We start from the raw sequence: 27,071 nt of genomic DNA on the forward strand, positions 1-27,071 counted from the left end.
TGAAATTTTTTCGGAGAGAAAAATAATTAAAATCAAAATCCTCGTTTCATTATTTGATAAAAATCAAATATGAAAACTTGGAGAATCCTCAACTCACTCCAAGGGTCCTTAAGTTGCTTAGGATTTTCGAGGATTGCAGAGCGAAAATGCAATAAAAATATGATATGCATGGATGACCTATGTATAACATACCAAATTGAAAATTTGGGATGTTACACCTTTAATACCGGTTCATGCCATGAACCGGTACTAATGAGGCCAGTGCGGCTATGGTCAGGCTGGGGCCCCCACGAAGACCTTTAGTACCGGTTCATGGCATGAACCGGTACTAGAGTTTCTTAGTAAGCTGATTTTTAGTCCCACCTCGCCAAGAGAGAGGCAGTATGAGCGGTTTATAAGCCGTGAGTGCAGAGACAATGACGAAGAGGCGCAATGCTCACATGCACGTTGCTTAGCTTCAAGCCTTTCGGAATAGCATAGATTGCACTAAGCTATGTGTAGTGCAGTCTGCGCTATTCCGAAAGGCTTGAAGCAAATTAACCAGCATTGCACCTCTTTTTTATTTTTAATAACTTATTTGAACTTCGGACTTCTTGTGTTCAGTATGCAGCATTCAAAGCAATGTCATCAATTTCCAACATGTTCTGACATCATTTGTTATTTTTCAGTCATTTACCGAATTGTTTAAAGAGCTAAATGACCGTGAAATTAAAAATCATTACAAAATGAACTGTAAAAATGTTGAAATTTAGCATGGTATCATCATTTCACCCGCATAGCATGTGCGAAAGAGTAGAGAGGGTCACGGCAAAAACTGGACGCACTTCGTGTACAAACTGGACAATCTCTTTCGGAGTATCAGGGTTTCGGACGAGAACTCATCTGTTACATGGGCACTTCAATGTTTTTAAACTTATTTGAACTCCGGACTTCTTTTGTGTTCAGTATGCAACATTCAAAGCGACGTCATCAATTTCCAACATGTTCTGACATCATTTGCTGTTTTTCAGTCATTTACCGAATTGTTTAAAGAGCTAAATGACCGTGAAATTGAAAATCACTACAAAATGAACTGTGAAAATGTTGAAACTTGGCATGGTATCATCATTTCACCCGCATAGCACGTGCGAAAGAGTAGAGAGGGTCACGGAAAAAACTGGACGCACTTCATGTACAAACTGGACAATCTCTTTCGGAGTATCAGGGTTTCGGACGAGAACTCATCTGTTACACGGGCACTTCAATGTTTTTTAAACTTATTTGAACTCCGGACTTCTTTTGTGTTCAATATGCAGCATTCAAAGCGATGTCATCAATTTCCAACATGTTCTGACATCATTTGCTGTTTTTCAATCATTTACCAAATTGTTTAGAGAGCTAAATGATCGTGAAATTGAAAATCACTACAAAATGAACTGTGAAAATGTTGAAATTTGGCATGGTATATATCATCATTTCACCCGCATAGCATGTGCGAAAGAGTAGAGAGGGTCACGGCAATAATTGGACGCACTTCGTGTACAAACTGGACAATCTCTTTCGGAGTATCAGGGTTTCAGACAAGAACTCATCTGTTACACGGGCACTTCAATGTTTTTTAAACTTATTTGAACTCCGAACTTCTTTTGTGTTTAGTATGCAGCATTCAAAGCGACGTCATCAATTTCCAACATGTTCTGACATCATTTGCTGTTTTTCAGTCATTTACCTAATTGTTTAGAGAGCTAAATGACCGTGAAATTGAAAATCACTACAAAATGAACTGTGAAAATGTTGAAACTTGGCATGGTATCATCATTTCACCTGCATAGCATGTGCGAAAGAGTAGAGACGGTCACGGAAAAAATTGGACGCTCTTCGTGTACAAACTGGACAATCTCTTTCGGAGTATCAGGGTTTCGGACGAGAACTCATCTGTTACACCGGCACTTCATTTTTTTAAACTTATTATAACTCCAGACTTTTTGTGCATTCAGTATGCACCATTCAAAGCCACGCCATCAACTTTCAACCATCAACTTGGCATGGTATATAAAAATAAATGAATAGAAGAAAATAAATAAAGCAGAAAAGAAAAAATAGCAGAAAAGAAAAAAACTATATAAAAAACTAGTCAGAAATAAATAGAAGAAAATAAATATAGCAGAAAAGAAAAAAACTACTCAGAAATAAATAGAAGAAAAAATAAAGCAGAAAAGAAAAAAACTATATAAAAAAATTGGGGGCGCTGCCCTGTGGGCCTGCTAGACCACGGGCGTGCAATTTCAGGCCCACAAGGCCCAGCAGACTCACAGGGCAGCGCGCCGTAGTTAGGCCCAGAAGCCTGCTTTATAGAGGAGTTCGAAAGGGCAGCCGTGGCTGGGTTTATAAACCAGTGCGGCTGCCCTTCGCCCGGCAAGGAGGGACTAAACTTTGTGCACCGCGGGTGGCAGCGCACCACCTTTAGTACCGGTTGGTGGCTCCAACCGGTACTAAAGGGATGTCTTTAGTACCGGTTGGAGCCATAAACCGGTACTAATGGCCTTCTCTTCCCGCCTCTTGGCCTGGCCAAAGTTGGCCTTTAGTACCGGTTGGTGGCTCCAACCGGTACTAAAGGCCTCTCCTATATATACAAGACTTACGAAAAAATTTAGTTAGTTCATGTTCGTCTTTGTCGCCGCCCCCGTCCCCGCCCCGTATCACGCCCCGTCCCCGTCGTCATCGTCGCGCCCCGTCCGTCCCCGTCCCCGTCGTCGTCGTCGCGCCCCGACCGTCCCCGTCCCCGTCGTCGCGTGTGCCCCGGCCGTCCCCGTCCCCGTCGTCGCGCGCGCCCCGGCCGTCCCCGCCCCCGTCGCGTCGTCCCCGTTGTCGCCGTCTCGCGCCACCGCCCGTACGCCGCCGTCCCCGCCGTCGCCGTCTCGCGCCGCCGCCCCGCTTGTATGTACACACACACACACATTTTTTTACTTATTTTCTGTTTTCGATTTTTTAGATTAATGCATGTCAAATTGTTAATTAGATGAATTACCTAGATAAGAATGTTAGATTAATGTGAAATGTTAGATATGAATTAGATAGAAAAGTTAAATATTAATGTCAATTGTTAGATGAATTAGCTAGATATTAATTAGGTATATGAGATTTGAACTAGTTGAATTAATATAACTAGTTTATTTTTAGTAAATGCTTAGTTGAATTAGTTGAATTAATAGAACTAGTTGAATTAGTTGAAATAATAGAACTAGTAATGTTTCACCTATATATAGAACTTAACTAGTTTATTTTTGTCAATTGTTAGATTAATGTGAAATGTTTTATATGAATTAGATAGAAAAGTTAAATATTAATATCAATTATTAGATGAATTAGCTAGATATTAATTAATTAGGTATATGAGATTATTTGAACTAGTTGAATTAATATAACTAGTTTATTTTTAGTAAATGCTTAGTTGAACTAGCTAGTTGAATTAGTACTAGTTTATTTTTAGTAAGAAAATTTAGGTATATGAGATTTGATGATCTAATTAAAATATTACTATATATAGCTACTTTATATATTTTAGTAAGAAAATTAATAGAACTAGTTCATTTTTAGTAAATTCTTAGTCGAATTAGTTGAATTAATAGAACTAGTTATTTTTAGTAAGAAAATTTAGGTATATGAGATTTGATGATATAATCAAAATATTACTATATAGAACTACCTACTTTATTTTAGTAAGAAATTAATAGAGCTAGTTTATTTTTAGTAAATGCTTAGTTGAATTTATAGAAGTAGTTTATTTAGTTGAATTAATAGAACTAGTAAGTGTTTAATATTTAATTTAGTTATATGAGATTTGATTATCTAATTAATATTTTACTATATAGAACTAGCTACCTTATTTTTAGTAAGAAAATTAATAGAACTAGCTTAGTTGAATTAATTAGTTGAATTAGTTGAGCTACTTTATTTAGGTATATTTTTCGTAAGTGCTTAGTAGAATTAGTTGAATTAATTAGTTGAACTAGTTGAGTTAACAGAACTAGTTGAATTAGTTGAATTAATAGAACTAATAAGTGTTTAATGTTTCACCTATGAACATAGGAATGTCGTCTGATGATGAACACGATTTCATTATGTGCGAATACTGCAAAGACCAGCGCGGCCTGTGCGGCAGAAATTTTCTAGTTGATGATAGGCGCTTCAGCATCAAGCTGGATGAGAACTTCGAAGTGGATACAGTAAGTCAGAACGACAAGTCTTTTTTCATAATTAAGCATGACTTATGCTTCATTTGCTTCAACTTTTAATTTTAATTTTTTCACTATTCTACTAGCGTATCCCCTGCCATGCAAGAATTTTTGTCTTGGATAAGATAGGTTTCAGTCCTAACAAAACTATGGAGGTAAAAAAAGTTTACTTGAAGACCGAGCATGGTTATACCTTCAACGTCAAATTATACAATGCAGACACATACACCTATTTTGAATGCAAAACTTGGCAAGCACTATGCAAGGCTTATGCATTTGAGCCTGATATGGTTATCACCTTTGATATTCGTCCAGAAGATGATATTGAAGGTAATAGAGACATCTGGGTCGATGTGCAGACGCCTCCAGTTCTACCATTATGTGAGTTTCTCAACCATATTTATGTCTTCGATATTGTTTATTCAAAAAGAGTTGATAAGTAATTTATATTGACAGCTTATTTCCAATCAAGCAAACATGTCCGTGAAGGAAATATGCCCTAGAGGCAATAATAAAGTTATTATTTATTTCCTTATTTCATGATAAATGTTTATTATTCATGCTAGAATTGTATTAACCGGAAACATAATACATGTGTGAATACATAGACAAACAGAGTGTCACTAGTATGCCTCTACTTGACTAGCTCGTTAATCAAAGATGGTTATGTTTCCTAACCATGAACAAAGAGTTGTTATTTGATTAACGAGGTCACATCATTAGTTGAATGATCTGATTGACATGACCCATTCCATTAGCTTAGCACCCGATCGTTTAGTATGTTGCTATTGCTTTCTTCATGACTTATACATGTTCCTATAACTATGAGATTATGCAACTCCCGTTTGCCGGAGGAACACTTTGTGTGCTACCAAACGTCACAACGTAACTGGGTGATTATAAAGGTGCTCTACAGGTGTCTCCAAAGGTACATGTTGGGTTGGCGTGTTTCGAGATTAGGATTTGTCACTCCGATTGTCGGAGAGGTATCTCTGGGCCCTCTCGGTAATGCACATCACTTAAGCATTGCAAGCATTGCAGCTAATGAGTTAGTTGCGGGATGATGTATTACGGAACGAGTAAAGAGACTTGCCGGTAACGAGATTGAACTAGGTATTGGATACCGACAATCGAATCTCGGGCAAGTAACATACCGATGACAAAGGGAACGACGTATGTTGTTATGCGGTCTGACCGATAAAGATCTTCGTAGAATATGTAGGAGCCAATATGGGCATCCAGGTCCCGCTATTGGTTATTGACCGGAGACGTGTCTCGGTCATGTCTACATTATTCTCGAACCCGTAGGGTCCGCACGCTTAAGGTTACGATGACAGTTATATTATGAGTTTATGCATTTTGATGTACCGAAGGTTGTTCGGAGTCCCGGTTGTGATCACGGACATGACGAGGAGTCTCGAAATGGTCAAGACATAAAGATTGATATATTGGAAGCCTATGTTTGGATATCGGAAGTGTTCCGGGTGAAATCGGGATTTTACCGGAGTATCGGGAAGGTTACCGGAACCCCCCGGGAGCTAAATGGGCCATGATGGGCCTTAGTGGAAAAGAGAAGAGGCAGCCCTACATGGGCTGCGCGCCTCCTCCTTCCCCTAGTCCTATTAGGACTAGGAGAGGTGGCCGGCCCCCTCTCTCTCTTTTCCCCCTCCGCGAATCCTATTCCAACTAGGATTGGGGGGGGGGGATCCTACTCCCAGAGGGAGTAGGACTCTCCTGGCGCGCCACACCTTGGCCGGCCAGCCTCCCCCCTCTAGTCCTTTATATACTGAGGCAGAGGCACCCTAGAACACACAAGTTGATCCACGTGATCTATTCCTCAGCCGTGTGCGGCGCCCCCAGCCACCATAGTCCTCGATAATACTGTAGCGGAGTTTAGGCGAAGCCCTGCTACTGTGGTACATCAAGATCGTCACCACGCCGTCGTGCTGACGGAACTCTTCCCCGACACTTTGCTGGATCGGAGTCCGGGGATCGTCATCGAGCTGAACGTGTGCTCGAACTCGAAGGTGCCGTAGTTTCGGTGCTTGATCGGTTGGATCGTGAAGACGTACGACTACTTCCTCTACGTTGCGTCAACGCTTCCGCAGTCGGTCTGCGTGGGTATGTAGACAACACTCTCCCCTCTCGTTGCTATGCATCACATGATCTTGCGTGCGCATAGGAAATTTTTTGAAATTACTACGTTCCCCAACAGTCCGGCGCTTGGTAGACAGGACCGTCCACTGTCCCGGGGCTGAACTAAACTGCGAGGAGACAAGTCATTATGTTTCATGGCTTGAGGATCTTGATGCTGTCAAGACAAAAAAATTTACTGCATTTAGAAATGTTAGTACTCAAAACGTGCGACCAATAGTGTTCGTACTGAACTACGGTCACATATATTTAGGAAAGATGGTAAGATTTTGTAATTTTTCTCCTCAGTGCATCTTTTGCATACATTATTTTTTTAAGCTAAACTTCATTACTAAGTATGTTACTATACGATGTTCTTGAACAGGGACTTCCGATGAATGTTGTGCCTGATTGGATCGAGACTAAAGGTACCATGAATATTGTTAGCTTACGGCCAAGATATCCTACAATGCACTTTAGTGCATTCAGGATTTCTAATAGCGAGGAATGCTTAATAGTAAAAGACTGGAGCAAAATTGTGAACGATCGCAGAGAAGTACAAAGGGGCAGCAATCAGAAGCGCAACCCACGATTAGGAGACATGTTCATCTGCATGCTCCAATATGATGAATCGGGAAAGCTATACATGTTCTATGCTATTTTACCTGAGAGAGAGCAGCAGGAGTGATTAGCTAGTTCATGCTCTTAGTACTTGTCCTCTCATATCTGTGTTCTTCGTCCTGAACTTAATCTCAAAGAGTGATTTGCTTTTGTGGTGTTATGAACGCTTATAATATCATTACCATGTTGAACTCGATGATATCTTTGCTTCTGGTACAAGTGAATGTTTCTTCTTTAAGCTAGTTTTGGTGGTGATTAGATAGCGGTAATGACTATATGATGATTAAGTAGTGGTAATGAGACGACTATTATATGTTGATTTTTAGCTAGCTATGAAAACTGTTGTTGGTGATGATATATATGATGCAAAAGTTTTTATATTAATATGATGATGATGATGAGTTATTATATCATTTATGAAAAAAACCGCAAATTAGTTTCAACTGGATGGATTCTAGCTAAGTGATCAAGTATATGCCATATCCATATTACCTCGATCACTTAATTAGGTGATCAAGTATATATAATACGGATATGGCATATACTTGATGACTTAGCTAGGATCCACATGCATCCAGTCAAACTAATCTGCGGTACTTTCACCTAATGATTTAACAACTCATTATAATGTAAAACAATCACTAAATTAAATTGAAATAAAGTAAAAATAAAAAATAAAACCAAAACACACCCAAACATTTAGTACCGGTTGGTGTTACCAACCGGTACTAATGTCCTACGCGCCCCCAGAGCTGGCTCGTGCCACGTGGTTGCCCTTTAGCACCGGTTCGTGCTGAACCGGTACTAGGGGGGGGGGGCTTTAGTGCCCACACTTTAGTATCGGTTACCGAACCGGCACTAAAGAGCCTTACGAACCAGTGCTATTGCCCGGTTCTACACTAGTGAATATTGATATCCTTTTTGTGATGAAAATAATACTGATATCCTTGATTTTACAAATAGGAAATTACAAAATATTCACTCCTTTTTTGTTTTTCATGACCTAATACTGAAGTATGGTCTGCACGGGACAAAGTTTCAAATAGCGAAAATAGCATCCGCTATTGCGTCCGCAATAGCATCCACTATTGCTCAAATTAAATATCATTATTTTTTGTTAATGAACTAGAAATATAAACAATAATCTAGTGTCTTTTTAATTCCACTACATGGACATAGCACCCAGAATATCGCCCGCTATCCGCATTCTGCTACGTGAACCCCAATCCGCTACCAGCACCGGGCCTATTTTGTGCTGCCTAGTTCAATCAGGCTTAATTATATTGGTGAGCTAACCTGACGTTGCTCTCCACGATAGTATAAACATGTCAAAAGCAGTACTTAGTTGGATCAAACATGAGCAATAAAAAAGGAGAAAAATGTACTTTTGTTCTCTCAAATTATCGCATAGTTTACATTTGGTCCCCAAAAAATAATCACACACTTTTGGTCCCTTGTCTTCCAAAACCAGATTTGACAAAAAACAACTGATGACATGGTGTGGTCTTGATGAAAAAAAAAACACATGCGGCAGTCTACATCATCATGTTCTACCTCTCTTATAGGAGGAATTTCATCAAACATATCATGTGCAACCGTCATGCGCGCCGTACCAAGTTCCAGCGGCCAATCAACACCGCACCGCCGAAGGGCTATTACTAAACAGTAAAACTGAGCTAGCGACGTCCGCTCACAGCGATTCAACATTGTCAACCGTCAGATCCATGAACAAACGCACAAGATCTACAAGTCGTCCATACCCCGCCGTGCGAAACAACCGACTACTGTAATCAGGGCCGCTGCTCCGCGAACCGTCTTGGGAGCTCTCTCGTGCACTGGGCCGTGACACCTGACCAGCAGGTTGGACGGCCCAATAGAAACCCCGCTCCAGAGTCATAAAAGCAATCCCTGTTTGCGACCTCAGACCACCGGCGGCAGATTCATGGCGATGGCACTCGGCTGCCCCCTTCTGTAATTCTTGCTGGTTGTGGAAGTCCCATACTCCTTGTTTGCCTCGATCTCTCCAGCGCCAGATTGCAGGGCTGTGGTGACGAAGGGCTTGCAGGGTGGACTATGCATAGTCCATTTTCACAGCATCCAACCCTAGGCCCGGCGGACGGGTCGCCGTTATGTTCGGGCTGCTGCTGCTTGTGGTAAGTACCTGTGCAACACTCCCACCACCACTCACCCTGACCATGACAGGAGTGCAACAATAAGCGTGGGCTCCTGTACTTTGTTCGTGTGCTGCTGTTTGCTAGATGTCTCTTAATATGTGTTCCATTCTGAACCCTAGCACGTACGAAGTGGCAAGAAATTTTCTGACAAATTCGTGGTTCAAATTCTTTCATTTAGAATCCTTGCAACTTATCTTTTTTTCTAATGAACACTTACAACTCATCTAATCCTATTATTTATACCATATTGCAAAAAGGCTATTTCAAATGGTGATTTTATTCATGGGTCTTTCCCATGTAATTGGCCTGTGGTTGCCCAAGATTCAGGCTCATCAGTCATGGAAATTCCAGATCATTAAGGCATGATTTAATATATTCTCTAAATTCTCAATCCGATACATTTTCATCTAGCCCTCGAGGGTGTCCCCATATGTCATAGAGGAAGGATCGTGTTTCTTACATGTACTTTAGACTTTATATAAGTGAAATGAACTTAACCTTTTGACATTGTAGTTGTAATCCATTTCCATTTTATTTTCATAATATTAGAAGCATTCATCTCTCCATGGTGTTAGACATGATGAATTGATACTATCACATATACTAAACCTTTTGGATTCTTCAATGTCTCCATAGATGCTAGACTTTTTGGATTCTTAGGTGTTTTGCTAAACCATGTTGTTTTGCACTTAGCATGTGCACTTCCCTATCTAAGCTTTGATGTCCAGCAATAGTATGCTCCCCAGCAGGCCATTCAGTTTGACAATGTGTGTATGAATGTATTCACGTTACATTGTAAATCCATTTGATTAAATTGTCACGTCTAAAAAGGGTATTTAAACCATCAGGGCATTACCAAGTATAAGCATCTTCCTTTCCTAAGATGCACGGGCGTGGCAACGCGCGCCTTTATGATCTAGTAAATATTATAGCCTCGTGTGCCAGGACAATACCCAGCCCCTATCTAGTGTGCGCTTCCCCGTAGCCATGGCTCGCCACCCGGTCCCTCGCGTCCATAGCACACTGCACCACACAAATTGCTGCAACCTACACAGAAATCCAATTTGGCTCCTGGGAGCACGTGTTCCCAAGCACGAAAATGATTTTAAAAATGTTAAAAAAATCCCAACAATTTTTTATGTATTCATAGTCACATCCAAATGCCACCGGCAAACTTTTAGGCAAAATGGTTAAACATTTCGGCATGTGAAAAAAAATTGAACACCAAATGTTAACGCAAATTTGTTTTTTCACCGTTGGAAAATTACTGCTTCATTTTGCATGAAAATTGTCAAGCATGTTTGCGACACTAACATGAACATTCACCAAAAAAAATCAGAATTTCTTGTATTTTTTTTACTTTTTTTGTGTTACTGTTCATCCAGGAACAAATGCTCCCGGGAACCAAAATGTCTCCCCCAACCTACACTCTTGCCATGCAACCAATAGGGCCTTGCACGTACCTCTGCCCGCCCATCAACAACATGCCCGAGAGTGAACGCGAGCTATGAGCATTTAATGATATCACGGAGCAGGAACGTGCGGAGGCCGAAGATATCAGGAGCTCCTATTCGGCGCGTTTGGCATCGAACAGCCACAGGACGCACGCAGGGACCCCGTTACTGGGCCGGCCCAATAGTCGGCGCTGTAGCGAGCGCGCCTACAGTAGTGCAGCGATGTGAAAAAGAAAAAAGGAAGCGCGCTAAAAATCCTTGCTATGATTCGAACTCTGGACCTCCATCTTGCGTATGAAAGCAGCTAACCAGTGGCAAATAATCCAGGAGAGTGGGGTAATGATTTTCTATGAACTAATTCCAACGCAGAATTCAGAGAGGTTTTTGAAATTTTTTTAACTTTATTTCGAAATTGTAATTTTCTTTTTACAATGAACCATGTTTGAAATCCAATAACTTATTGAAGAACTCGGAAATTTTTTCAAATTTTCAAAAAATATACTAAAAACATTTTTCGGCAAAAAGAATTTTGAAAAGTACAAACATTTTTTGAAATTCCTGAATTTTTTAAAAAATTCAAACATTTATTTATTTTTGAGAGCAAAATTCGATAATGGGAACTCTTTTTCAATTGTTAAATTTTTTCAAAAGTCGCGAACATTTTGTGAAAACACAAATAGTACTTGAATTTGTGAGACAGTTTTTAATATTCTGAACAGTTTTTGATAATGGAAACATTTTTTGAACTGTTAAAAAAAATTGAGCAGCAGAAACATTTTTTAAAATTCCGGAAAACTCTTTGAAAATGTGAACATCATTTGAAAACAGGGACAATTTTTAATATTCTGAACATTTTTGTAAATATGAAAAAATTTCGCATTATGAGCCAAAATTGTAAAACCAGAACAATTTTTTCAATCACAAACATATTTTGAATTTTTAGAACAAATTTCGAAATGGAGAACAATTTTGAAAATCCAACAAAATTTAAACACGATTTTTTTAATACATGACCAACAATTCAAAAACAAGAACATTTTTTAAATTTATGACCAAGTTTTCAATACAAGAACAAAAACATTCCAAACAATTTCTGAAAAATGGGAACATTTCTTGAAATAACTGAACAAATTTTAAAACGGAAACAGTTTTTGAAAAACCATGACCATTTTTATAAAGTTTGAACTTTTTTATAAGCACGAACATTCTTTAAGTTTCCAAACAATTTTCGAAACAAGAAAAAAAAGGAACAGAAAAGGAAAATAAAAAATGTTCCGAAAAATTTCAAGTTGAACATTTTTTAAAGATCCTGAACATTTTTTGAAATTATGATCTAATTTTGAAACCATGAACATTTTTTCCATAAACATTTTTCGCTTTTTCGAACCATAAACATTTTTCATATACACTAGAAAAAATATACACATTAAATGTTTTTCGAAATGCATGGATAATATTTTTGAAAGAAATTGAAACTTTTTTTGATTTCTACATTTTTATCGTATGCATTGTACATTTTTTATATACCAGATATATTTTTATGTACACATTTAACATTTTCTTAATGCATGCTTAACAAGTTTATACTCTTGTATATAAAGTGATTTTAATAATAGACATACTCAGCATATTTGGAAATATAAGAAAAAATAAAAAACAAATAAAAATGCAAATAGGTGAAAAGAAAAATGAAAGAAGAAAGAAGAAAAAAAGTGCTGAAGGCCTGTGTCCACACTGGGACGGCCCAATTTACTTTTGTTTACATTATTAATATTTTCTCTACTCTTGTTTACATCCAGCGAGCGAGACATCGGGGCGCCCGTGTCTAGTAGAGCTCAATAGGTTAGTCCATTAGAACCCGACTTGCTTAAACTGAATACAAATTCGAGGCCCTTCCTTTGTAGGACCAATTGCGACAATGCCCTATAAATAAACACAAATCTTTTTGGTTGAATATTTTCAGAAAAATCAACAAAGTCTACTTTTAATTCTCAAAGAAAGGAAGAAAGAAAAGTTTGTTTTAAATTTGTCGAAAGTTCGAGCACAAAATCTTGTACTTTTTTCGGAAACTTTTCTTGACTTCCGAGGAGTGCTAGGACGCTTGCCCTGACATGTCAAGACTCAAGAGGCTGTTCGAATGTGCCGCTAGTAAACCCTTAGAGAATCTCGTATCGGTGATCGCTAGATAGTCACCTACAACCTTTCAATTATAAAAAGCCCACAAATATAACAATGTTTTTTTGTGTGAAATTCCATTATACTAGGCTATGAGGCGACAACAGTGGTGATGCTACATGTCATTCATGATGTCAAGTGACATCAGAAAATGTTTGATTAGCTGCACCAATAGATCTACATTTAGCTATAACTTGCCTACAAGCTTTGACATCACTTGCTCTGACTCCAAAAACCACCACTGGGCGACGAGTTAGTGCACAACACCCGAAACCGCTTGTGTCATAACCGAAATCATGATATTGCATCATGCAAGCCGCCTCCGAATATGTGCACTACATTTGTATCTCGAGTTTGAATAACCATCTTTTTAGACGAACTCTGTTTATCTGGTAGTTTGATCAACAAAAAATGGAGCCACGATGACATATCATAGTTCATCTTCGCTCTTGAGAAGAGAAAATGTCAGATGGAAAGCAAGTGACGATGAAAACCAGTGAAAGCCTTGTGGAAGCCTTGTTTTGAAGATTTGGAAAATTCAGCAACCATAGTGCGAATAGCAGACGTCATTGTTAATTACTCTCCCAGCACTTACTTTTTTATATTCCTTCTGTTTCTTTTTAGTTTGCATATAAGATTTGGTCAAAATCAAACTTTGTAAAATTTGACTAGCTTAGTAGGAAAAGATATCAATATCCACATTATGAAATCAATACTATTAGATGCATGATGAAATTAATTTTCATAACATATAACCCTAGTATTGTAGATGTTAATACTTTTTTCTATAAAGTTAGTCAAACTTTACAAAGTTTGACTTTGACCAAATCTTATATGCAAACTAAAAAGAAACAGAGGGAGTACCATGTAAATTCATAAATTTGTGTTTGAACTTGGAATTTCACATGCTAATACAGCACCCCCTTCTTAATGTACTGAATCACTCTTGTTTTTATATAGAAAAAAAATCAAATGTGCTTTTCACTATAATCTGGTTTCTACTAGATATTCCCACCTTCTTGTGCCGTTGACGTGTGGGGCCTACCAGCAAGAACGTTCGTAGCAATAAAATCGTTTTTCTGTTTGCCGTGGGACCATTCTGTCAGCAACGAGTCTATCGATCCCCAGTCTCTCCCTTCTTCCCCGGACCACCACGGGTCCATGGCGGCAACCACGAGGGGCTCCTGGCCGCGCCGCGCAGCTTCTGCGGAGCCACGGTGGTCGCCGACTTCAATGGCTGGCGCGGGAGCCTCGCCGACGGCAACTTCCCCCGCTCCGCCGCTCCCTTTCCCATCGCAGATGCGATGCGCCGCCGCGTATTCTTCGGACCCCGGGTAAATTAATTAAACTCTGAATTCTTTGGAATCCTAGGTAAATTTTGAATCTAAACTGGTTTCGATTTCTGGAAATTTCTCCAAATCTACGCCAAATCTTTCTGGCCTAGCCAGCCGCGAGCAGCAGGCGCTCCGCTGGCCTGGGATCCCTCCCTCCCTCACTCCTCCACGGCTAATAATTGCCTGCAGCAGTTTAATTTCCTAATCTAATCCTATCATCCAAATGCAATGCAACTGTGATCTACAGGATGGCCTAACATGTTGCCCAACAATAATACTATGTTGGATCTTGGCATCTATGTATACAACACAACGCAAGACAGAGCCTCATCTTCTTTTATACTCTATATATATATATGTGGTATTGTCTTGCTTGATTGGATGGAATGGAACCATGAAGATGGAATCACACACATATAGTATTGTTGGTTGGTCGATTGCAAGCTTGTACACCAACATGGTACCAACAATAACAAAATGCTAACCAGAACAATGGGAGATGACGATGTACTCCCTCCGTCCCGTAAAGCTTGTCCCCGTGGAGTATATGATTGCTCACCTCCTTCTTGCCAGTAAGCCAGTTTCATGTTCCACTAGTTAGCCACCTCCATACTGAGACTAGCTAGAGCTACTCGGGAGTTGCTAGTGATAGTGCGACTGTCACTTTACTCTCCTCTTCGTCTTGCACACTTGATCCGTTGGACCTACGCTACTTCTACCCGGTATGCATACAACCTCACTTTTGAATTTTCTGCTCGATCTGATGTAATTTGGCCTCTTAATTAGGTGCCTATGTATATCCCACCATCGATCCTCCGGTGAAAATTCATTTCAGGCACTGCGCACAGGAGCTGCAGTAATGGCGAGAGGGCCGCTGAACCTTTGGAACCACTGGGCGACCCAGATCCTGCTTCTCCTGAGCCTCGCGCTCCAGATCGTCCTCTCCGTCTTTGCCGGGATCCGTCGGCGTCAAAGCTCCTCCATGCCGAGGATACTCCTTTGGCTGGCGTACCTCCTTGCCGACTCCACTGCCATATATGCCATCGGCCACCTATCCCTCAGCAGGGCACCATCCAACCACCACCTTGTCGCATTCTGGTCGCCTTTCCTCCTGCTGCACCTTGGCGGACCAGACAACATCACTGCCTATGCTCTTCAGGACAATCAGCTCTGGCTCCGGCACCTCCAAACCCTTGTTGTGCAGGTACTCGGAGCGGCCTATGTCTTGTACAAGCATATTGCTGGGAACGGCAACTTCCTCGTGCTTGCTGCCACCTTGATGTTCACTGTCGGTGCTGTCAAGTACGGGGAGAGGACGTGGGCACTCAAATGCAGCAATCTGGACAGCATCCGGAGCTCCCTCAAGAAGGAACGACCCACCAGGCATAACCATTTCCACCCCCAGGATCAGGCGGGAGATCACAAAGACGAGGAATTCGTTCTCCGTCGAGCTCATTCGCTCTTCCACATCTGCAAGCGTGCCATAGTTGATTCTTCAGTCGACGGGGATTCAGAATATCGAGACACCACAGAAATGCTTGGGAAAATTGATATGATCTGGGGTTTGATGGAGATGGAGCTCTCGCTCATGTATGACATCTTGTACACCAAGGCGGCTGTGATCCACACCTGGTTCGGCTACTGCCTTCGGGTCATCTCGCCCCTTGCCATCGTCGCCTCCCTTCTGCTTTTTCAGTTCAGCAGCAAAGTTGGGCACAGCAGAGTTGACATTGCCATCACCTATGTGTTGTTGTGCAGTGCTTTGTTCATGGAGACAACTTCCCTGTTGAATGCTGTAGGGTCCACCTGGGCATTTGCATTCCTATGTACCACGAGCTGGAGCTGGCTCCGTTACGAAGCCCTATGCACCGCGAGATGGGACCGGCTACGGCGTGCGGTTGCATCTCTTCACCGGCTCATCAAGGCAACCACTGGAGGAGGTAGCAGCTACAGATCGGAGAGGTGGACAGGCACCCGCACCTTGGGGCAGTACAACATGTTGCACTTTTGCACTCGCCGTGACAACAACCTGGCTAGCCCTTTGCTTGGTAGGTTGGCCAAGATGGTGGGGCTCGGGGAGTGGTGGAACAGGAAGCATTACTCGGGATCTATCGAGATCTCAGAGCTTGTGAAGGAGCATACCATCAAACACATGGCACGGTTGTACAAGAAGGGGAGGTGGAACGCACTAGGAGTTCTCAGGAAGAAGTGGGGCCAGGAGGCACTGGAGCAAAATAAATCGTTCCCAAAACTCGAGGAATTCCTCGGTGTCGAGTTTCAGGAAGGCATCATCATCTGGCACATCGCCACCGATGTTTTCCTCATCAAGAGCGAGCGAGCAAGGGTGGAGGGTGCATCAGGTCGTGTGGAGGCCATCAAGCTGATGTCCAACTACATGGTGTTCCTCCTCGTCGAAAGGCCCTACATGCTACCAGGCCTCGCCCAGAACAGGTTGTACCAACGAACATGTGAAAATCTGGTCGAGATGCGAGCAGCTCCCAACCATCGAAAGTGGGATATTTGGGAAGTTCTCCGCTCTCTGTTCAGCCTGCGTGACGACCCTGATTCCAATTCCAAGGCCGTCGATATAGAGAAGCTTGCAAAGATCCTATACGATAAGAATCCATCCTTCAGCATTGATGCTCCCCGTCTCTCTTATGTCACCCGGCTTGCCAGAAGACTGGTAGAAAAGGAGGCAGATGGCACGACTGACTCGTTGCAGCTTGTCCTTGAGGTGTGGACAGATATCCTGGTCTACGCAGGCAACAAATGCAGCAGGGAGTCCCATGCCAAGAAGCTCAACAGTGGCGGTGAGTTCACAACCATCCTGTGGCTTATGGCAGAACACCTGTTCCAAGCTTCTCTCGAGGGCCCATGAAGAGTTAATGATGATTACAGTACATATGACCACATTTGGTTATACTTTTGGAGCCATATCTTGTTCCCATTCTTGAATAAAGAGCTCGATGGATTTAATTGACTAGCAACTCTGTTCTTGGGTCATTGCAGAGTAGTTGGCTAGGTTTGTTTTAGTCCCCAATTCCTTTGTAGCATCATCATGACCACCACATGGAATTCCAAATTTAGTATTGATGTGCTACCAAACGATGAGTCGGTACCTTGTCTGCAAGATGCAGTCACGTACAGTAACATGCTCTTGTTGCCATTTTAATGCAATGAGCACATGCCGGATTCCTCACCATCTTTGCACTTAATTACTCCTGTGTTGCATAGCTTACTACTTGATTGCACATCTACGAAGAGATGCTTCATGGTACAACTATATTACCGAAAAAGGCTTTCGCCCCGCTTTATATATAAAGCAAAGATCCACATCACCCGGTACAAACGCACGCCACAACCACACAAACACCCAAGGGAAGCAACAAAGGCGTTGAGCGCAGCAACACCACCCCTAGCACTGCTACCACGAAGAGATGAAGCCGCATATTATAGTGTGCACAAGCAGTGGTAGCTTAATTGCTATGCAGTTACTACCTAGCTAGCAGAGGTGTGCACTGCCAATGACTTCTTAGGCTGTTAACTAGGTTATGAAAATCGATTATGGCATGGGTTTAAACTTTAAAGTAAGGCTGTGCGGTCTGGGGCTTCTCTTGCTATATCCACTTTTGGAACCTCTGTGTGCTTTGTAATGAGAAGGGGATAATCCTTTCTGAAGAACCTTTTTCTGATGGCCTTATGAGTACATAATTTGGGTTCAAGGAAGTTGGCGGCGCCCTACCTTTTAGTCCTTCTATCTCAAAACTGTTGTCCATCAAGAGAAACACTGTGAAGTTGATGGCCTGTCAATTTTGTTAGCAAAATTTAGATGTTAGTAGTCTATAGTTTGGTTGTCACTTAAGATGATGTTGGTTATCTAATAAGTGCAGGGGATCTATAGCTCTGATGTCTGAATCAAAATTAGATCAGCGCACCTTGCCACTTCCTCCCTGGCAAGGTTTCCAAAACACCATGTGACTCAAGGCACATGGCCTTGTTGTCTTTCTTCCTTGTTGTTCGGGAACGCCTGAGTGGAATTGCTAAATACAAACTGCTGCTACATGATTCGTCATCGCTAACCTCATCGAAGCATGCAATGTCTTGGAGAGCTTGGTACCTTGAGGTACGGAGCAGGCTGTGACTTCGGTACATGGCCTCCGAGAGCATCTTAAGCTGCATCATCATCCTGGAGTTTGTGCTGTATCGAGCGTCTACATCCTAGATGATGGTGCAAGCTCTCATCAGAAGATGCTGCAACCTCTCAAGCACCTTCTCCTCTAACAGCGACAGGCTGGAGGAGTGGTACTTGTTCGTCAGGAAGGAAATGAACTGGCTCACAAGTTCAGTTGCAACTTCTGATATGGCAATCTCCATGGCTCGGATTGATCAGGTAAACTGCTGGTCCGTCTCCGGACAAATTTAATTTGGCTGGCCTCTGCCAAGTCTTGAAGTATCCAAGGTATTTCCCTGGGCGAGTGGGTGTGGGTATGTCAGTGGGTTTGGTGGGTAGGTTTGATGAGACATGTATACTTTGTTTATATGCCCATAGGCGCGAACAGGATCAGTCATCTTTTCAAGCAGCACGAAAAAGAATTGACTGGCCAGTATTTGTAATATTTAAGCATCTTTTCATCTGTATTTCCTTAGATTCCTTACATTTTACATATGGGGGAATGACATTTCACACATGGGCGGAGCTGGGCCCCAGGCAGCCCAGGCCATTGCCTGGGGCGTGGGGAATTTTCTTGGGCCATATATACAAAAAACAATTGTCCTGGGGCGTAGCCACTTCAAAGCCCAGACCAACGGCCCAGCCTCCCAGGCAAGAGCCTCTCCCCCCAATTTCACGAACCCTACACGTGTGGAACACTTGAACATGTAAATTGTTTTGTTTTTTTCCTCATGAACTTCATTGGAGACTGGGTAGCGCACAATTCGATCATCGGCAAAGGAATGATACATTCCCTTTTATCTTGTTCAGTGATGATGAGAATCACAACTCCATGCTTTAGTATCTTCCAGGGCACAAATAGCAGTTTGTTTGTACAATTTTCTCCTTCGGTTTCTTCAGAACGACATCATTCTCTGTGACTTATATTGTGCATTCTTCAGAGCTGATGTTGATCTCCACAATGCTAAAGATTAAATTGTGACCAGAGCAATCAATGAAGCATGAGGAGCTCTGAAATGGACCGGAAGCACTTCAACATCTTGGCCCAAAACTGAACAGGATGACCTCAGAGACGGCCGCACGGCCGAGGTAAGCTCTTTTCCAATGATGCCCAAACAAGGTGGGTTTTGTGCTTGTTTTCAGCTCGAGTGGACATATAAAAATCCAGAAAAAACAAACACTTGAGCCATGGTTCCAGTTATCGGTGGTACTTGCCCGTTGTCTCACTGAAGCCCAAGCGTGCAAACAGGGCACACCACTGACACATGGCTCCGTGTGGTTGTTTGATCATGCGTTTATTAACATGGGAGCTGCTTGTTCCATGCAACATGAACAAATTGACTAGTATTTTAAATATTTAGTTATGCCCAAATTAATTGTTGTTCTTGTATATTTAATCATCTCTGCATTTGTCTTTTGTTGGCCTCCTACATTTTACCAGAGGGAATGGCAAAACTGGGACATCCAGAGGATCACTTGTGAAGACTAGTGCTTCGGTGCTTCCTCATATTCTAGATCTAGCAGACAGGTTAGCCAATATTTATTTTGCCTAATATGAATATCATCTCTTTCTAACTGCTTGCTCTGTCTCAGCACCTATTCTAGGACCATGAATACTTTTTTTTCAATCGCTTTTGCTTATCAGATATACATACAAACAATTCAAGGCCATTATTATGTTACATAATGCATTTTTATCTTGGTTGCAACGATGCTGGGAATCACACTCTATGCTTCAGTAATCTTCCAGGGCATATGTAACCTGTTTGTTTCCACACTTTGTGTGTTATTATGAGCTCATTCTGAATCTTTTGAGGGTCCATGAAGGGTTAATGATGATTGCAGTACATATGCCACATTTGATTATACTTGGAGCCATCTGTTGCTCCCTTTCTTGTATAAAGAGCTTGATGGATTTAATTGACTAGTAACTCTGTTCTTGGGTCATAGCAGATTAAGTAGCATCACCATAACGACTAAGGGTGGACATCACCATCATGGAATTCTCAAAACACATGTTTGAGGCTGTATTTGTCTACCTAACCCTCTATTTAAAATTTAGTATCGACGTGACGTTGTGATATGAAATGATGAGTTGGTACTTGGCTGATTCCTCGCTATCGTTGAGCTTAATTTATCCTGTGTGTTGGCACTATACTATAATGCACAAAACCTGTACTAGCTCAATTGCTCCGCAGTTATGAAAATAGATTATGGGATGGTTCTGGGACTTCTCTTGCTATATCCACTTTTGGAACCATGGAGTTGCACATATATAGAGTTGTTGCTTGGTCAAATTGCATGCTTATAATACACGTATAGCAAAATGCTAGACTATTATGCGATGATGGTACATATACCTCTTGTTTGTTTACTTTCTCTGTTCACTATTATAATATTTTCTAACTTTTTCTGAATATATAGACGCGTTTTGGTGTGTTTGTTCACTCATTTCAGTTCACATGTAGCCCATATTGAAATATTCAAACATATAATTCGGAACAGAGGGAGTAGTTACCTTCCTGATCCATTATAAGCTGCATTACTGAGTGGCGGTATCAGGTAGTGCCACTTCAGATGATGTTATTCGTTATCTAAGATGAGCAGGTGGACTGTTTGATCTGATAAAGCATACTTCCTCTGTCCGAAAATACTTGTCGCTCAAACCGATGTATCTACAACTGAAATACATCTAGATACATCAGTACGAGCGACAAGTATATCCGGACAGAGGTAATTCAAGTTTACTTTACATTAATTGAGATTTGCAATACATTTGGTTCAATGTTATACATGAACACATCCATTTGTTTCCCCACAAAAAAAAGAACACATCCGTTTGTCATGCATAGAAAAAGATACAACAATAGTCACATTACACGAGTTTGGAAATAAAATTAGATTGGCACTCCTCTTCGCTTCCGCCCTGGTATGGCACTACCTTCAAATATGGCCTGAGCATGACTTGTAACAAAACAAGCAAATGAGTTATGAGGTGGCATTCTTGATTCCCATGAAATTAGCATAAAGTCTTGTTCCGGTCTAACACTAGGATCTGATAGAAGTTGCCCAAATGTCACACTTGGTGATTCCTTCTTCATTGCAACATAAACAATATAAGGTGTCATGCTAAGTGGATGCAAAGCAAAGTCTGTTATGTCCACTGGATGGCCTTGTTCTATAAGTGTGCTTGGGTGCGCACCATACATGGAGAGATTTCTTCTAACGTATCTTAGCCCCTTGTCCAATATGCAATGCCAAAACTGAATATCGAGTTTCCTTCTCAACACATCCGCAAACATATTTGCTGCGAGAAGTGAACCATGTGTACCGTGCAACCCCTTGGCAAATTTATCTGCTAGCTATACTAGCCTTGGATGTTCTGCAGGGTCTACACTTCCGAATGCCAGAGTCTTGAAAAGGTAGCTCAACTCATCATAAGATAGAACACTTAAGAAAATCGGATTCACCGTTCCAAATCGAGCTAGTCTTTGAAGCCTACTAATGATGATGATCTTGCTTCCTCTTCCCATTCTTATGACGAATGAGTGAAACTTTTTCCACTCATCATCACCTACATCAGAAGCAAATTCAATAACTACTAACATCATCCCAACCATGGCCCTTCCATGGTCAAGTATCGTCAAAAGGTTGTCTCCATTCAAGTGTAAAACAGACGGGAAGCGTGTGCGAACTCTTCCGTCGCCACACACATGAGCAACCAAAGTTTTCTTCCCAGTTGCAGAAGTACCTATGATCGGAAGAACATCCAGTGCATGACCACCGGTAAGATCATTGTGCTGCAACAAGAAGCTCAAGAGCTTCTGCTTCTCAGCATGCCGGCTGAACATGAAGTTGTCGGTGTAAAGATAAACATCATAGGGCCTACGAACCATGTGTTCACATCCGCCCATAAGTACAATGAATTCTGCCATGTTAGCTATAGCAATTTCTAAGCTTTCCAAGGCAGTATGTGACTTGAGGTGCATGGCCGTGTCAGTTGTCCGAGAACGCTTAGCTACATACAAGCAGCTGGTAGATGAGTCGTTGCTAACCTCGTTGAAGCCTGCACCGCCTTGGAGAGTTCGGTACCTCAAGGTGTCCAGCTCGTGGTATCCTCGGTACATGGCCTCAGAAAGCTTCTTGAGCTGCATCATCATCCCTGAGTTGGTTATGTACCGTGCATCCGCCTCCTCGACGATGGTGGCAGCTCTTATCAGGAGGTGTTGCAACCTCTCCACTACTATCTTCTCCTCTAATTTCGCATGGAGGGAGGAGTGGTACTTTTTCATCAGGAAGGAGATGAACCGGCTCACTAGTTCACCTGTAACTGCAGATATAGCAATCTTCATGGATTGATGAGGGAATCTGTTGGTCTGACTCTCTAGAAAGATTACTGCAAACACTTCCTTTTTAACTGAATCCTCTACCAACTCCTACAGTGGCTCGTCGAAATATAGAAAAGTTTTTAGAGATGGCTAAACCATTGACTAGACGAGTTCAAGGGTGTGTGATCACACAGACAATTTTTTATATCTAAACGTCAAAACATGCTGATAAGGACAGACCAACTTTCTATTATTACCTTTTGCTGGACTCAACGACCTCTAGAATATATTTTTTAGAAAAGGACGTTAAACCCAGTCCTCTGCATCAATCGATGCATGCAGCCATCTTTATTAATTATTCCATGAGGGTTTGGCAAAAGCATACATCAAGCCACCCGAAGCCGCTACTCACACCTACAAACTTGATAATGTGGAGTGCTCTCACTCCCCATATCTATAGCTGTTGTCGTCACCGACCCATCCATATAACATATTGGAACAAACAACCGGTGCAGCAGATCTAAAACGTACACCATATGCACACGTTTTAGAAGCCGCCATCATCATCGAACTGCTGTCCCATCTTCAGAAGAGATCTGCATAATCCTTGCCTATCCGGCCATCCATCGACGCCACCATGGCGCCCAAAGACTCCACCGCCCTGCGTTCGTCCATCCCAACGTGGAGACTCTGGAAGATCCGTTATGCGTAGCACCTGCCAACCAGGCATGACACAACGTAGCACCTATCGGCCAGGTATGACTTGACATCTCTTACCAGGCGCATCTGACGCGGTAGATAGAACGCTGCTCCTCCTGCCAACCTCCACACCATTGTCGCTGCTGGAGCTGACACGCAGAGCTGTTCACCCACAACAACTCTCTCCAGAACACCCAAACCTCCCAAGATGGCATCTCCACGGAGAGTACGCCGTGTAGGGCGCCGCCGCCGTCCAATCCAAGACGAATTTTGGACTTTTGTCTGGGACGGGGTCGGAAGTGGAAAGGAGGGACCTCGGCTTCGCCTTCAAGAAGGGTAATGACGTCGAAGCCGTCGCCGATGCCGGGCAAAGTTTCCTTTGGTCCTGAACCTGTACCACCAATCTCCATCTGCTCCGAATCTAGCAGCAAGCCAAGACACGAAACCTCCAGAGAGGAAAGTACTATAGGGCTCAACCCACCACAGATCGAGGTGACCCTCCGGCGTAGATCCATCCAGACGCCAGATCAATGAAGATCCGACCTGGTCAGCGACAAATACCACCATCCTGCGCTGGCCGACAGCATCCGGGCGCCAGATCAGAAGGATCTGACCCGAACCCGACGACGCATGCGACCACCAGGTCCAGCCTCTCTCGCAGCGGCCGCACTGCGCCGCGAGCATGAGCCCCAGTAGCCAGCACGCTCCGCACGCCGCGGTCAGGATCCATACGCAGCGCCGCCGCACCCCGCGCTAGTCCGGCGCCTCCTCACGTACGGTCGTCCCGTGCCAGCCTATTCGCGTGAAAGGGAAAGGAGCCCCGCTGCCGCACCTGCCGGCCAGGCTTCGCCCGGCGGCGCTGCTAGCGGCGGTGAGAGTGAATAAGAGGCGGGGAAGTACGGGCGGCAGCTAGAGTTTCCCCCTGGTCGCCCCACGCGAGGGCAAACATGAGGGAGGGGGGTGGGGGAGGGGGCTCCTTTCCAGTATGACGACCTCTAGAAGTTTGACCTTGCAAACAGTGACTTTTATGATTGTTTTCAGAGTGGATAAATAAAATCCAAACTAAAACAATACACTCACGCCCCTAGATAAATGTTGGAGCCAAACTGATGTAATGACGACCAGTGACGGGGAGGCACCTCTTGATTGGCACTCCTCGTCGCTGCCAATCCAATCTTGAGCTGCAACAACATTCCAGAGTTTGTTATGTACCTTACCTTGCATCCGCCTCCTCGAGGACGATGCTGACTCTCATCAAGAGGTGCTGCAATCTCTCCACCACCTTCTCTGATTGTGCTTGGCTTAAGGAGGAGTGGTACTTGTTCATCAGGATGAAGATGAAACGACTCACTAGTTCACCTGGAACGGCAGATATGGCAGCTTCCATGGCAAGCAAGAAGACGATTGACGAGGGAAGCTGCTGGCCAGTTTCTATGGAGTCTGGACAAATTAATTAAACCTCTACCAAGTATTCAGAGATTATTCAAAAAATGGAAAAGGCTCCAAACTATTTTGATTGCGACGATTTCAAGGGTGGGTGGGGTGACACACGACCTCTAACATCCCTCATAAACTTACCGGTATCTATACTTCATATTTGTCCAGTATCCCATGGAATACACAGGTTGCGCACCTAGTTAAAACTTGTGAGAATGACAAGCCAACTGCCCAAGCGACATGGAAACATTGACTTGCATTTTTAATATTCACAGTACAGTAGGTAGGTCCAAATTAATATTGTTCCATGCTGACCTTTTTTTGGTCCTTGGAGATCACGGCACCATTGCTTTTTTCAATCAAATTTTCCTCACGGAAATCCGAACCCTTGTGCACAAGTCAATGTATTAGACCACACATTGCAGGTGTCCTTAGGTTGAGAAAAGAGAGGCTATCATTGTGTACTATATTCTCATACAATGGTAAAACTGGAAAAGAAAACTATTATGATGCCTGCAACGACACCCATGACGGACTGGCTTGTACAGCCAATTATATCGGCATTGGTCATCGTTCTTAGCAGAGGCGAGCTCCTTCCTTGAAAGACAAGTCAAGCACAAAGTACATAAAAAAAGAGGGGGGGGGGGGGGGGGGTTGCCGTGTGCTAGTTTCGTAATGTAACCGTGTTCTAGAAAGATAGGTCAGACTGTGAGTAAAGAAAAGAAAAGGAAAAAGTAACAAGAGGGTGGACTGCCACTTTTCTAGAATAGTTCTGGTCTGGTGCAATCAGTACGCTCTTCATGCATGCTTGACCATCAACGAAGTCAAGTTTCCCTCAAGTTTCTGTCAAATTGAGTCACTGAAGTTTGAATCATTGTGCATGGGGCAAACAGAATCCTCTACACCTTAATCAGCACCCTCGGGCCAAATTAAGGCGTGGGCGAAACAGTATCGGTCCTGCTCTGTTCCTGATGGCTTAAATCAACTTGAATTCAGGTATGCTTGTTTCAGAACTCAATTTCTTGGTGATATGTGTTTCATATGTATTTCAGTTTCAACCATCAGCAGAAGAAAGACACATGAGCAAAAGCGATATTCACATGGGCAATATTCAGAGACAAGACGAGGCAATCTCAGGCGCTGAAGAAATAGTTTCAGTTTCTGGGTGATATGTGTTTCATCTCGGGTAAAGTCGCCTTCATATTCCCATCAGTTTGTGTAACAGCAAATGGTGCTGGGCTGAAGAAAGCAGAAGATTATTATCGAAAATAACAAATTCGACAGAATTCCTCGCCACAGGCTGTTACAGTCCTAGACTACAGCACAACCAGAGACCAGAGGCAGGGGCACATACCACTCAGCTTATAGTCTCAGAGTACAGTATCAGGTCACAACTCAAAGAAGGAAGAAATGAGGAGGAAGGAGGAAATCGCAGCTGTCACAGAACGCGTCTCTCGCTCCGGTTGTGTTTTGTCTCGAACTGGTTCAGTTTCCTCAGTCTCCTTCAGCCTTTGATGCTGCAACTCATTCATTTCTGCCTCAGCATGCTTCACGCGCTGATGAATGAACTCGCTGCTTTCTCCCAGCGTCGCTGCATACGGGGTGCATGTAACACAGGCAATTACCTGTCCAGGTTTCCGACGGCCAGCCACACCGCCCGCTCCCGTCCAGTTACGGGGTGTATTAACTCAAGCCAAACAGTTTCTTTCAGAAAAACAAAGCTAATACTATCAATTTTTTAGCATCACCATCACTGTTTCCTTCTTGTTCAGGTCTAAGCTGGATGGACAGCCGACTGTACTGTAGCTCCCGGTTCTGCTCTCTGAAGAAACATATTCACTGACCCGAGTTCAGTTCTGGCAAGTACTGGTTCAACTTCAGTTCTGTTAAGTTCTAAAAGGACCGGATCACAGGGCTTACTACTCTTTCTCTAGCAACACAATGATGCCAAACTAACTTGACCAGCACTAGGAGGTCCTACCTTAACTGACCGTCACTAGGCACATTTTCTCTTCCAACCAAAAAGTTAGTCAACACTTGATTATTAAGAGGCGCATTTGTCTCCATTTGTCTGCCGTGTCATAGGATCCTGTCGGTAATGCTTAGCTGCCAAATGCTTTTCTGTGTTGCTCCCTGGATAAAACATAGTGGCAAATCTAAAACATTGCCAAAAGATATATTTAGGTTGGAGTGTTGAGTTGAATCACAATTTTTTTGTGAGAAAAACATATGTTTTTTTTGCAGGGTGTATGAAAAGTGTATGTTTATTTTTGTCCTATACCAAAAAAATGATGTACTATATTCGTTGCTGTATTAGCCTCTCACTTTCTC

The 27,071-nt window shown here is 42.6% G+C and overlaps 2 protein-coding genes across 2 annotated transcripts; one reads left to right on the forward strand and one right to left on the reverse strand.

The window, feature by feature from the left end:
- The first annotated feature begins 14,670 nt into the window (after nt 1–14,670).
- On the forward strand, nt 14,671–17,211 carry LOC125540617. Its single transcript, XM_048704220.1, has 2 exons — nt 14,671–14,827; nt 14,941–17,211. Exon 2 carries the CDS (start codon nt 14,965–14,967, stop codon nt 16,981–16,983), a length of 2,019 nt encoding a protein of 672 aa, XP_048560177.1. The 5' UTR covers nt 14,671–14,827; nt 14,941–14,964; the 3' UTR covers nt 16,984–17,211.
- Nucleotides 17,212–21,099: 3,888 nt separating this feature from the next.
- On the reverse strand, nt 21,100–22,705 carry LOC125540618. The gene has a single exon (XM_048704221.1). The coding sequence runs from the start codon at nt 22,626–22,628 to the stop codon at nt 21,639–21,641; it is 990 nt and encodes a 329-aa protein (XP_048560178.1). The 5' UTR covers nt 22,629–22,705; the 3' UTR covers nt 21,100–21,638.
- Nucleotides 22,706–27,071: the final 4,366 nt, after the last annotated feature.

The sequence above is a fragment of the Triticum urartu genome, chromosome 2 (assembly GCF_003073215.2).
Source record: "Triticum urartu cultivar G1812 chromosome 2, Tu2.1, whole genome shotgun sequence".
NCBI classification, from domain to species: domain Eukaryota; kingdom Viridiplantae; phylum Streptophyta; class Magnoliopsida; order Poales; family Poaceae; genus Triticum; species Triticum urartu.

Coding starts and splice junctions, on each gene's coding strand:
- LOC125540617 (XM_048704220.1), top strand. CDS start 14,965: ATGGCGAGAGGGCCGCTGAACCTTTGGAACCACTGGGCGACCCAGATC.
- LOC125540618 (XM_048704221.1), bottom strand. CDS start 22,628: ATGAAGATTGCTATATCTGCAGTTACAGGTGAACTAGTGAGCCGGTTC.